At 37.0% G+C, this 14,212-nt stretch overlaps 1 protein-coding gene across 1 annotated transcript in view; it reads left to right on the forward strand.

Moving 5' to 3' along the window:
• The window catches only part of RNF145 (ring finger protein 145), a 54,207-nt gene extending 40,475 nt beyond the window's left edge, over nt 1-13,732 (forward strand). The window contains exons 8-11 of the mRNA XM_008587677.1: nt 4,323-4,505; nt 8,351-8,498; nt 9,494-9,850; nt 12,108-13,732. Coding sequence (XP_008585899.1) covers nt 4,323-4,505; nt 8,351-8,498; nt 9,494-9,850; nt 12,108-12,491 — 1,072 coding nt within the window. The 3' untranslated portion in view covers nt 12,492-13,732. The remainder of the gene's footprint in view (nt 1-4,322; nt 4,506-8,350; nt 8,499-9,493; nt 9,851-12,107) is intronic.
• The last annotated feature ends 480 nt before the right edge of the window (nt 13,733-14,212 follow it).

Genomic DNA, 14,212 nt, shown 5'->3' on the forward strand with positions numbered 1-14,212 from the left:
CATTATACGAAGTTATACGACCTATATAGGGATGACCGGTGCGCTCATAGCACTCACTGGCTGAGCGTGGTGCGGCCGGTCTCAAAAAGGACAAAAAAAAAAAAAAAAAAAAATCCTTCATTTATATAATCTCCAAAAGTCCTCAAATCTTAACGGTCCATAATTTTCCCACTTGTCCCAGTTAACACCTTTAAAATGGGAAAAGAGCTGGGGGGAGAAGGGGAAAGAAAAAAATAATTCATAAATAAGTTCACAAAATTGATACCATGTAAAACATACAAAATGGAAAATGATAGCTCTCTCTTCCTATTTCTTCTTCCCAAAGTTAACAGTTGTAGATGGTTATGCTAAAATTTCTTATAGGGAAAAGTGCATGTATATATTATTTTTTTGATTCTATTATAATATACACACTATTCTGCACCATATTTTATGTCAGCACATAACAGGTACATCTCATTCTTTTTGATGAAAGCATAGTATTCCATAATATAGATTTATCTCTTTTTTTGTTTGTTGTTTTGTTATTAGAAAATAATGCTGCTGTGTCTTTGTATATCTCCTCTTTAAATTTTTAATTAGGAAAATTTCAAACTGTATCAGTCTGTTACTGTTGCTTATAACATAAATATTTGAAACTTGGTAATTTATAAAGAAAATTAAATTTATTGCCTACAGTTTTGGAGGGTGGGAAGTTCAAAATCCCGGGAACACATCTGGAGGAAGCCTTAGTGGTGGCCACAGTGACCCAGGGCTCTCATGGAAAAATGGCAGAGCAGAGAGAGGGATAGACAGCTCCTTGTGTGTCCTCTGTTTAAAGTCCTCGGAACCACGCCCCTAACCACCATTATTAATCCAGTCACTATGACATTGTCCTGCAATCTAATCACTCCTTCAAGGCCCCACCTTCAATTATCATAGTAGGATTTCCCACCCTCCACAGTTACAGTGGGAATTCAGCTTCTGATTTATGAACTTTGGGGGACACAATTCAATCAATCCACAGCATTCCTTCCCTAATCCCCAACGTTCATGTCCTTTTCACAGGTTAAAACATTCATTCCATACCCAAAGTCTTAACTTTTTTCATTTCAAAAGTCCAAGATTCATAGTCGCATCTGTGAAATCAGAACAAGTTATCTACTTCCAAGATACCGCTATTGAGTGGTACAGGCATAAGGGTACACATTCCCATTCAAAAAGGGGGAAATAGGCCAAAAGAAAGGGGTAGCAGGTCCTAAGCAGGTCTGAAACCTGGCAGGGCAGAAAGTAAATCTCAAAGCTGGAGAATCATGTACCTTGACTCCTTGTTTGGCATTCTCTTCATGCTGGTATGGGGTTTGGGTCCCCAAGTCCTCGGGCAGCTCCACTTCTATTGCTTTCCAGGTCTGAGGCCACACTTCAGGTCTCACAAGCTGGCGTTACACACTGGTAGCTTCACAATTCTGGGGTCTTCATGGCAGTCTCGCTCTTATGGCTCCAATAGGCATGGCGCTGTTGGGGTTTTTCTGCTGCAACTTGACCCTACATTTCTGCTTGGCATTCCTCTAGTGGAGGCTCTATGTGGTGACTCAGCCCCTGTGACAGATCTCATCCTGGGCCCCCAGACTTTTCCATACATCCTTTGATATATCCCAAGCCTCCACAACTCTAGCATTCTGCAGGCCTGCAGACCTAACACCATGTGGACACTGTCAAGGCTTCGGGTTTGTATTTTCCAAAGCTGCGGATCCATACTTGGTGCTAATTTAGCCATGGCTGGAGCAGCCAAAGCAGCTGGGGTGCTAGTGTGGTGAGCAGCATCCTTGGAGGGCACCTGGGGCCTATTCTCCGATACCATTCTGTCTCCCTACGCCTCTGGGCCTGAGGTGGAAGGGTCGTACCAGAGGCTTCTGCAATACCTTCAGGGCCTTTTCCCCCATCTCCTGATAATCCCTTTCTTTTGTACTAATCTTCTTAGCACCATTGCATTTTTCTTCTGAAAATGCTCTCTGCTTCTCTACCACATGGCCCGCCTGCAGATTTTCCAAATATTTATGCTGTGCTTCCCTTTTAATTACACAGTTTGGCTTTATGTCATGCCCTTTATGCTATAACTCAGTGTAGGCTGTTGTATGTAGCCAGTTCGGCTTCCTGAATGTTTTGTTTCTTAGAAATTTCTCCCACTAAATACTGTGAGTCAACAGCTTTAAGTTTCACATTCCATAAAACTTTTGGGTATGAACAGAATGCAGCCAAGTTCCTTGCCAGTTCATAGCAAGGGTGATCTTTGCCCCAGTTTCCAGTAAGTCCCTTCTCATTTACATCTGAGACCTCCTTAGAATGGTCTTTACAGTCCATAGTTCTGTAAGCATTCTGGTCACCACCATTTAACTGGTCTCTAAAACATTCCAAACTTTCTCTGGTTTTCTTGTTTTCTAAACTACCACCAGCAGTTAGGCTTTTTCTAGCCTGCTCCTGTAAATTCGTCCAGCCTCTCCTCAGCACCCAGTTCCAAAGCTACTTCCACATTTTAAAGTTTTTATTATAAACAACACCCACTTCTCTGGTACCAGTTTTCTATATTCGTCAGTTTCTGTTGCGTATAACAAAATACTTGAAACTGGGTAATTTGTTAGAAAACAATATTTATTGCTTACAGTTTTGGAGGCTGTGAAGTCCACAGTGCATGGAATATATCTGGTGAGGGTCTTGGTGGTGGTGACAGTGACCCTTGTGTCTCACGTGGCAAAATGGTGAAGCAGAGAGTGAGAACTAACCTCTCGTGCTCTTCTTTTAAAGCCCTCAGAATCATGCCCCTGTCCACTGTTATTAATCCATTCACTATTGAATCTAATCACCTCTTTCAATTACTGTTAATAGGATTTCCTACCCTCAACAGTTAGAGTGGGAATTAAGCTTCTAATATATGAACTTTGGGGTACACAATTCAATCAATCCACAGCGTAAACCAACAAATTTGAGAGAATAGTAAAATTAACCCCCATATACCTACCTGTCTCCCATCTCCAACAATATGGCTAACCTCGTGTCTTCCATGTCCCTATCAACTCCACCCACCATGCCCCAACATCCCTTGACTACAAGTGTTTGGAGAAAATCTCAGATATAATAATATTTTACCCATAAATATTTTAGTCTTTAAATCTTTTGAAAAAACATAACTACAATAGAATGATCATTTCTACTAAAAGAATTCCTTGATGTCAAATGTCCAGGTGGTGTTTAAATTTCCCTATCTAAATGTTTTAAAAAACATTTTGTTTTCTCAATCCAAGACCCAGATAAGGCCCATCTTGCAATTGGATGATATGTCTCTTAACTCTCTTTAATGTTTAGGTTCCTACTGTCTGTATTTTTTTCTCCTGAATTTTATTTGTGGAAGACACCAGGTTGTTTGTCCTACAGTTTTTTTCAGAATCTGGATTTTGATGGTTGCATCCCCGTGATGTCATATAACATGTTCCACTATTCTCTGTATTTTCTTTTATATATATGTCTTTACTTTGTAGTACATCCATAGGGATCAATACCAGTGAGATTATTGAGTTTGAGGGGTTTGTTCATTTTAAATTTATTAGCAAATTTTTTTCCAGAAAGGTTTTGTGTGTGTATATCTCAACATTAGTGTGCTCATTTTCTGTCACAGTCCTTCTCAGTACTTGGTGTCATCAAACACTGAAATATTTGTTAATCTGTAGTTTTTAAAACTGTCTTTCTTTTGTTCATTTTTCATTTATTTGTGAGAGTTCTTTATAAATCAAGCCAATAGGATAAAAGGTTTTATGACTTTGTTTGTACATGGTGTATTTTTCATATGGACACTAAATTTCAAAAAAAATTTGTATTTATCTTTCTCTTCCGTTATGTCTTCTGGTTCTTTCTACCTAAAGAGACCTTTTCCTGTACAAGCTTATGAAAACATTCACCTGTGATTTTCTCTTTTATGATCAGGATATAGCTCATGATGTAAATAGGTATAATTAAGTGGATATCTAAGAATGGCAGAAATATCTGGCTTATTAACAAAGTCTGTTTAGAAAACTTTTATTATTTTAGAAGTTGTTTTTCCCCCCTTCATTGTATGCTGAAATAATAGCTATTATGCTTTTGCACATGTAGTGATGGAAATGACTGTATATTATTACATCAGTGTTATGTAATATGAAGTTAATATACTGGTCAGTTTTTAGTCTGAATTAAGTCAGAACAGATTAAAAAATATGTAACAACATTGTAAACCTTTGGATTGTTTTCTCTTGGAATTAAGTGAGATTCAGATTATTTATTTTTTCTGAAAATATGTTTTGTTTTTTTTTTAGGGGCATGACAGAAGGAGTAACACTGCTAATCCTGGCGGTGCAGACTGGGCTGATAGAACTACAGGTTGTCCACCGGGCATTCCTGCTCAGTATTATTCTCTTCATTGTTGTAGCTTCTATCCTACAGTCTATGTTAGAGATTGCAGATCCTATTGTTTTGGCGCTGGGAGCATCTAGAGACAAGTAAGAAACTTCCTAATATTCTTTAATTCATGTAATATTCTTTACATGAATTTATTGTCTAAAGATTTAGGTAGTGTTTAGAGACTGCAGATGGATGGATAATTGGTATTAGTTTAGGTTAATTTAACAAGTTTCCATTTTTATTTTTCTATGTGAGATGTTTGACTTGTTTGACTTCTGTACTCTTTTTTTCCTCTCAAGATTTCTATAGTTAAAAGTCATATCAAAGGCTGTGTCATTATAAACTAATATTTTCTTCTTCAGAGAAGTTTAATGCTTTTTATATTTGTCCAGTTTTAAAATTAAGAGCAGAGAGCATAAAATTTAGTCCATAAATATGGCAAATAATATATAATTTTATTCTGTGTAATGCTAATTAAAGGAGAGAAAGCATTAACACAAATGCAGATGAAGGAGAGAAAAATAAAGTCGCTCATAAAGATAAGCATTTATGGAATAACAGCCTCATTTGATGGTCTTTTAGGCAGTTGCAACTGAGGATGGGGATTCTTGACAACTGTGGGAGCAGATGAAATTAGTAGCTGGATTCATGTACAGCTTGCATTACAGAAATTTTCTTAAGGAATAAAAGTCAAACTATTAGTTCTTTGAGAGATACTATTTTGGCTTATTGTGGTTTATACAAGGAAATTCTATAAAGAATTGCTTAAAATTCAGTGCCACTATTTTTCTTCCAGCATTCTTTTCACACCAATTATTGATTATAGAAATACATCTGAACTTATTGCTTCTTTGGTATCCTTTTATGAGTAAGGAAGCAAGCAGTCTATGGGGAGGTATTGTGACAGCAGATTTCCAGAACATTCCAAATTAGCATTTTATAGTTCATCAGATTTATCTTTATATACCCATAATGCCCATTGCCAAACATTCTGTAAAATTTTCTCAAATGGTAGGATGGCTAAAGGAATAAAATTAAATAAGCTCAGAGCTCTTGTGTATGTTTCATATAATGTTAATCACCATAATTGATTATAATTGTTTGAGATTTGTTTTTGAGGTTTAAGGTTTCTTGACAGAAGCATTTAAAATGTTGAACTCAAGAGTGAGCTCAGTTAAATAGCTGTTAAATAGTTCTGAAAAGTGGCTTGCTTTGACCTAAGTACAATTAGTATTTTTTCACCTCTGGTAATATCCTTTATTATTACTAATTATACTAATTAATTTAGTATATGTTAATAAAACAAATATAATACTATAGAAAGTTTGGAAAAGAGAAAGAAAAAAAATACATAGTTCCATTACCATGAGAATCAGTAGATCCAGTTCTGGGTCTTTTCAGGATGTTTGAATAGCCTCACTACTGGTTTCCTCCTCCAAAAGAAATGCAGAGGAAATTTAAAGGGAAAGCAGCAAACTGAGAAGCCTCGTAGGGGCTAGGGTAGTTATTTTGAACTGGTGTCCCCATTGGTGTTAATTACTTGTGGTTCCAACAGCATTAGCTTGAGGCAAGAGAGGCTGCCCTCTTGACTATGGGAAGACAAATAGGAATGAACTGTTAGGTTCTGTTCTTTTCTCCCACCATTGCCTATGGTAATAAGAGAATACTACCAAAAGCTACATGCCAATACTTTTTAAAACAAATGAAATGGAAAAGTTGTGAGAAAAATATAACTTACCACAACGAACTAAAGAAAAGGCTTGGATAGTTTCGTAACCGTTAAAGAAATTGAAACAGTTTGTAAACTTCTTGACCCAGATGGCATTATAGGCAAGTTCTACCAAACTTCAAATGAACAAATGAATGCTCCCAGACAGTAGAAAGAATCCCTCCACCGGCCTCATTCTGTGGGGCCAGAGTAATCCCAACATAGCAGTTTTTAAATCTTAAGATAACTTATAAGTGATCATTCCAAACTGGGAGAAGAAATTCATACTATGCACTACTGACCAAGAATTAGTATCAAGAATAGATAAATTGCTTTTATATGAATCAGTGAGAGAAATAGACAAAAGACATGTTGCGGCATTTAGAAAAAGAGGAAACATGAATATGAAGAGAGGGTCAGCATCTTTAGTGATCAGAGAAATGTGAATCAGGACCACAGTGAGATACTATTTAATACCTGTCAGGTTGGCAGTGAACAAATAAATTGCAAGGAAGGAAGAAAGAGAGGGAAAGAGAAAGGAGAGCCTCCCACAAAGGGTGGGAGAAAATATAGGTCCAGAGGAATATCCATGTTACTGATGGGAGTGTAAGGTGGTGTGGTCACTTTTGAAAACAGTTTGGCATTTCTCCTCCTAGGTATATACTCAAGAGATACTCTTGCATGTGTATAGTAGGAGACATGCAGAAAAATATTCATAGCACAGTTCACAATAGCAAAGGCCTAGGGATAACCCAGATGCCAATCAAACAGGAGTGTGGGTGAATAAAATGTGCTAGTAGTCAGTGGAACATTAAAAGTAGTGACACATAAAACAGTATGAGTGATTCATAGCAATATAAAGTTAAAAAAAAAATCCAAAAAATGACAATATAGGATGTTATTTTTATGTTAAAAGTAACATTTTAAAATACAGTCGTTAGGAAGATATATAGATGAAACAAAATTATAGAAAGGGAAGCAAGAGAATGAAGTGCACAGGATTCAAGGTAGTTTCATGGGGCTTATGTTACATCCTGATAAACCCATCCTGAAGTCAAAAAATTATAAGTCAAACCATCATAAGTTGGGGACCGTCTTCGTGTACATATTTTCTATAAATGGATCATAGCTAGCTTGATTTTGAAAAAATACGTGGTTTTAAGGCAAATTACCCTATTAAAATAATCTATAATTATCATCTAACACAGTACAACTACTGTTACAGTAATTCCTGCCTGCCTGCCTTTCTATAAAATGTTAAAATTGTTTATGTTTTGAATCTTAGAGCAGAGCTACTGACAGATAAATGTTTGCTCCTTGACTGCTGATAATAGAAGTGTTTGACAAGAAAAGATGTAAAACACTTTCCAAAGTACTTAGCTTTAATTTGCACCATAATAATCCACTTCTTTTTTTGAATTACTTATGGTAAGACCACACAGCATTTGACTTTGTGTGTGGTAGTTTTTATTTCCCACCTATGTTATAATTCAGGTAGGAAAGATGATTTATGTTACTTATGTCTCCTTGAGATGCCTTCCTTGGATTTGAGAACATATCATAGATATTGGTGTTCAGATAAAACAGCCTAATTTTGCTGCAGCTGTGAGCTTTTAAACTATCTTGAAAATACTAAGATGATAGAGCTTGAGGAGGATAAATCTGGCTGGTGGTGTCCAGGAAAGATCAGGGGCTAGAGGAGGAAGGAAGACAGCTAGTAGATGTTACAATGCAGTGTTCTGAGTCATGTCCCCTCTTCCCCTGACTTCAGCCAATGTGAGGATTAGTATACCTGCTCATTCAGGGAGCCATTCCTGTTAGTGACACAGCACTCGCTGCAGCAGAGATTTTCATCACAGAGTGGAGCAGGTGGGGAGAGGATGTCATGTGATTTGAAAAAGACCACACATTATTCTGATACTCCCTTTCTGTCTTAACAGGGAAAATTACTATTGAAATGTTAAGGTTTAAGGACACAAAAGCCTGAAATCATCTGAAATCACTAGGAATGAGAATGAATCCAAAAGCAAACTATTGGGAAAAAAGAAATGATGGTACTTGGCAGTTGACTGAGTGTGGTGGCTTGCCCTAAGATCCAGCACAGTGACTAGCATGGAGAAGGAGGCTCATATATCTATAAAATTTAATCACGCATCAGACCTGTTAGCTGCTTAATGTAATTGTTGTATTACTAAGTGGCAGGCACTTTAAAAGAATAATTTTGTCTTTCTCTAGGAGTTTATGGAAACACTTCCGGGCCGTAAGCCTTTGTTTATTTTTACTGGTATTCCCCGCTTATATGGCTTATATGATTTGCCAGTTTTTCCACATGGACTTTTGGCTTCTTATTATTATTTCCAGCAGCATTCTCACCTCTCTTCAGGTAAGCCTAGGATTAATTATCTCTATATAATAACTGATTTTCTAATTTTTCTTCCAGAAAAGGAATTAAACTTTTTCAAGATTAATGATTATAAGTGGCCTATTTAGGTGATAACTTTTCACCCTCTTTACTAGAACATTACATTTATTTGAGGACAAGAGTTAGAAGGCAGGTTATTAAATTATTAGATAGACTTGTCTGTGTCACTGTATTTTTTATAAAGGTAATTAAGTCTTTCAGTTTCTTCTTTTCAAAATAGTATAGGATGTATGCTACAGAACTGTCATATAAATCTTAAAATGATAAGTAACTATGAAATATTAAAAGATTTGAGAGTTTTACAGCTTGAGTGCTTTTTTTAAAAAAAATGAAGTACATACTTGAAAATATCTTTAGTTTCATGGTGTTTACTGTATAATGTATGTATGATGTGTGTGTATTACACGCACAGATGTGATACATTCTTTATACACGCACAAAACAACATTGCCCTAGAAACGACAAGTTTATTGTAATTTAAAGTTGGATCTTTGCTGCCTGACGAGTAAGAAGTAAAAGAAACCGCAGCACTGGCAGTAAAGATTTATTCATTGTTCCTTATAGAAGTAAAGGTTGTTTGAGAGTTGAGGAACAGGAGTAACTATGGAATGAGCAAGATTAAGATAGAATTGATGGAGCTTGGTGACCTGGGGAATAAGGGAAAAGGATGAGTCAGAGAAAACAGAGCACTCATCAGAATCATGAAAGTTATGTCTGAAAGTGTGGCTTTTTGGTATCTAATACTAATGACTGACCCACATTTTAATTACACTGGTGTCTCCTCTTTAGATTTTATTTATTTGTTTTTTATTTAAAAAATTTTCCTCACTGGATACTTCCTTGAGATTTTAAATATGTCATCCTAAAAGTATCAGCACTGTGTTACTGCTTAAAGCCTATGAAAAAATTTCTTAGTGATCATATTCTATTTTAGTATACATCCTTTTTTTTTTCAGGTTCTAGGAACACTTTTTATTTATGTCTTATTTATGGTCGAGGAATTCAGAAAAGAGCCGGTAGAAAACATGGATGATGTCATCTACTATGTGAATGGCACTTACCGCCTGCTAGAGTTTCTTGTGGCCCTCTGTGTGGTGGCCTATGGCGTCTCAGAGACTATCTTTGGAGAATGGACAGTGATGGGCTCAATGATCATCTTCATTCATTCCTACTATAATGTGTGGCTTCGGGCCCAGCTTGGGTGGAAGAGCTTTCTTCTCCGCAGGGATGCTGTGAATAAGATTAAATCATTACCCATTGCTACAAAAGAGCAGCTTGAGAAACACAATGATATTTGTGCCATCTGTTACCAGGTAACTTGCTTAATAAGAATCTGTTTGGGTGGGTCATTCGGTCTATCCCTTGGGACTGTAATTACTTAACTAAATTCAGTTGAAATCTCCAGGCAGAATTATCTCCCGGGTAAAAAATATGGGCCTCAGAAATTATTAAAGACCTTATAAAATACTTCCAATTTATTTCTAAATTAAGTTTTTTATTTAGTCCCTCAAGTTCTAATTTATTGTTGTTTTCAACATTATTGCTCACCCATAAATAAAGGAAAAACAGGTCAGGTGCATTTTATATTTACTCCTGAATGCACACAAACACACGTACTATCAAATGTATACTATCAATCAGGAGTCAGCAGCTTCTGAAAAGTGGTGTGCCAAGATTCTGACTCTTTTTCCTTCTGGTATTCCCAGGGTGGGAAAGAATATTCATGTACTTAATGTAGGTGGAGAGAGTATGTGCTTACCTGTGGGTTGCTATATGCCTGAGAGGTTCAGGCATTTGTGTGGGGAGGGATATGGTAGAGGCTACCAGTCGGTGTGACCGTTGAGTTGGCCTACCTGCCATCTTTGGCACATGCACCATAAAAAGCTGATGATTGCCTTCTATTACAAATTCAAAATAGTATTTAAATCACAGTTTTGGATTTGGAAATAAAACAACAAAAAGTTTAGTCACCAGTCATCTGTTCAAGAGGGGGTTTAAATAGTAGCTTTTACTATAAAACTGCACTGTTGGAAGTGTGGACAGAAATTATGGGCAACAGCAGAAACTGTTTCTTTAAAATCACTCTTAAGGAATGTGGACTGATGGAATAAAACTATAGATAGTGTCAGTGAGTATACAGGGAATGTTTTCTCTTCAGGGTTGGTTTATAATTTAGATGGGGGTGTGCATGTATTTTTTTGTGTGTGTTTAAAACTATATAGAATAACCTTTTCGAAAATGCAACTACCACTTAATTTATTGTAATTAGAAAATACTTTTGGATACTAGCAAAACAATGTTTTCCAGGTTGTTTTTGCATTTGAGGGGACTGAGAAGTAATGTAGGTTTCCCCCCACAAGTTAAGTAGCCATTTTCTTGGTTCCGTTTCTTATTAAAGTGAACTCCAGCTCTTTTGTGATAGGTAGCCTCTTTGTATTCAAGATGAAGCGCATCAAAAGCAGATGAGGGGCACATCAGCTTTAGCAGCTGATGTCTAAATATTTCATCTCTGGGATTCATGAGTCCTATTTTTGTATTTCCTGTTGTCACATCACTTTTTTTGAGGTGCTAGAACTACCTGCTGATGTCACATAGAAAATGAGAGCAAAATTGCTTAGCTTCCCAGCTGGCTGCTTTTCCTTGGATGGCTTTCTGCTTAAAAGTTGACTCCCAGGTGTTACCAGTTCTTGGCAAGGAATTTCTGGGATATTCTCTCCTGCTTGTTTTGGGACTTTAAACAAAACTAATGGTTGATTCACCAAATGTGTATTCTTATAGTTTTAACTTCATGTCCTCAGGCTTCCCTCCCCAAATATATTTTATGCAAAGACTATTATGCAAAGTATACCACTCTTTATTCCAGTGGCTATCAAATTTAAGCACATAAAATTCACATGGTTGGCTTGTAATTATAGGTTTATGAATCTCATCTTTAGATACCCTGATTCAGTAGGTCTTGGGGTGGCCCATAAATATGCGTTGTTAAGTGATTCTGATGCAAGTTGAGAAACACTGGCTTACACAGATCAAATCTTGAAAACTGGGTATATATATATATATATACATCCGTCCTAATGAAATTGCCGCTTCCTTGCCAATACCCTGGTGTTATGTGTCTGATTTTGTCTCCTTGCAAATAATCTCATCATAGAATAATCTGTTCAGCCATATTGAAGCATAACTGTGGAAAAAGTCCTGTCTTCATCAGAGTTTCTGAGGTTCTAATTATGTTTGTGTCATACCAATGGAGACCAGTAATCATACTGCTACAGTTAGGTATCCCTTGCATTTTATACCAATACCAGTTTAGAAGGTAGTTTTTTCCTCATATTTAGATTTTGCTTCTTTTTTTTTTTTTTCAATTAGCCAGTGGTTCTTGTATTATTTGTATAATGGGGTCTCTGATGGCATTGTGATTATTACTGAAATATAAAATGAGCTTTATTTGAAGATCTGTGTTACAAATTTTCTATTGTGGGAAAGAAATGTTGGAACCAGAACTTTTTGGGGTAGCACCAAATGTTTTAGATAGTTGACATTTATGAGGTATATTATTTTTTCCTCTTTTAGGACATGAAATCTGCTGTGATCACGCCTTGCAGTCATTTCTTTCATTCAGGCTGTCTTAAGAAATGGCTGTATGTCCAGGAGACCTGCCCTCTCTGCCACTGCCACCTCAAAAACTCCTCCCAGCTTCCAGGATTAGGAACTGAGCCGGTTCCACAGCCTCCTGCTGGAGCTGAGCAAAATGTTATGCTTCAGGAAGGCACTGAAGCCCCAGACCAAGAGCAGTCTCCAGGGACCAGGATACAGGAAGGTTCTAGGGACAATAATGAGTGCATTGCCAGAAGATCAGATAGCCAGGAAGGGCCTGTTGACCCCAAACAGTGTCCTCATAGTGCAAAAGACGAAGCATGTCCTGTTGAGTCAGCCAAGGAAAAGAAGCAGGAATGACGCTTCGATTCTCTCGAGGAGAAGTGAACTCAGAATGAATTCCTGCTCAGATTTGAAGAGTGAATGTATAAGATGATTAGGCAGGAAACTGACATCCCAAGGATCTTAATCCAGGAAGTACTCTCAGTGGAAACCACCTGATTTCATCCCCTGACATTGTGGGAGAAATTTTGCAATGTATGCTAATCAGAATGTATTTATATATTCTATGCTGATGTTTTGTAGAGGTTTGCCAAGAAAATTCAACCTCAACATCTTCAGAAACTGCCCCTGATTTGTGAGGAATGAATGAAATTAGATTTGAGTGTTTAAAAGGGGCTAAGGAAATGAGGATAGAGAGCATAAAGACAGCATGGGAAGAAGCAGGTGGAAGTGGAACTGTTATTTCACTTTCTATGGGACAGATTCATTCTTGTTATAAAGTATGAGTAGTGTTAGCCCTTTTCTCCACCCCCTTTTCCCTCAGTTAATTGGAACTCAGCCAGGTGATTATTGAGTTTTGTGCAGCACTTAAACGAAATCAAAGATGTAGAAGCATTGATTGCATTCAAAGATTGAAGCACGCTCATACTTTGTATGTGCTTTAGGGGTGGGATTGGGTGGGTACTAGGGCTTGCGGGTGCATTCATGTAATCTGAGACTCTTGAACTTTATGACAGAGTCTTCAATATTTTGATGTATATGAAACTTTTGTTAATATATTGTATACTTCATTGGCTGTGTGAAGTAAACTAAAACTCTAATGAACACTTTGGAGTCCACCTTAGTGAAGGAGACCAAAGTGGGAAGGGCTTTAGGGCACTGATAAAGGCCCTGAGTGTACTTTTCAATCCTGTGTAATGTTTTAATTCTTGCAACTGAATCAAAACAGTGTTAAATTATGGCAATATTTGCACTTTGGGAATGAGTACATAACTGTATGATCACACTCTGCAAATGCCACTTTTAAAGCTGTTAATAGACTTTGCACCTTTTCTTTGACAAGGATGTGTCATATTTAAATTTTTACATTCATCATGGCTAAAGGTAGAACTGGGGAGGGGGGAATGTAATTTTTTTATGGGAATTTTGATATGAAAAGAAACTAGTCATTTATTTATTCAATAGGCTTGGCTCAAAAGTGATTTTCAGACTCGGTATTCCTAATGTGGGATGTGACTTTATTTTGTTTTTAGTAGCAAATTTGGATGTAGACTGACAGACATAGCCGAATGTCTTAATAAATTTAAATTTGAAGATAACTATGTTTGCTCCTGTGATTTATTATTATTGTGAAGTATTTTGTTGAAATTCTGTTCTTAGGAGATTCCATTTTTATCTAGTTGAACTTCATATATGTTGGTCTCTGTTAAAAATGCGTGGCAAATGGCAAAACTCTGAAAAGGACCAGTTCTTTGGAATCTTTTACACCAGCGGTAGCAAACCTAGCGCTGCATCAGAAGCATCTGGGGAGCTTTCTAAAGTAAATTACACATTTATGAATCCCATTTCAAACCTATTGAATCAGCCTTTGGGGGTTCCTGAGAAGCTCATTTCAAAGCTTTGAGGTGATTCTGTCCAGCTAGCCTGGTGTCCACACAGCATTATGTTTAGAAAAGAAGCATCTAGACTAGAATTAACCTCTCCCAGGCATAGCTGGAAGTTTCTCACCATCCTTTTGGTGACCTGTATTAGGTATAAAACAAATTAGGTGGCTCCCTCTAGTGGTGAGAGGGCTATTG

This window comes from Galeopterus variegatus, unplaced genomic scaffold, assembly GCF_000696425.1.
Source record: "Galeopterus variegatus unplaced genomic scaffold, G_variegatus-3.0.2 Scaffold4489, whole genome shotgun sequence".
Classification (NCBI taxonomy): domain Eukaryota; kingdom Metazoa; phylum Chordata; class Mammalia; order Dermoptera; family Cynocephalidae; genus Galeopterus; species Galeopterus variegatus.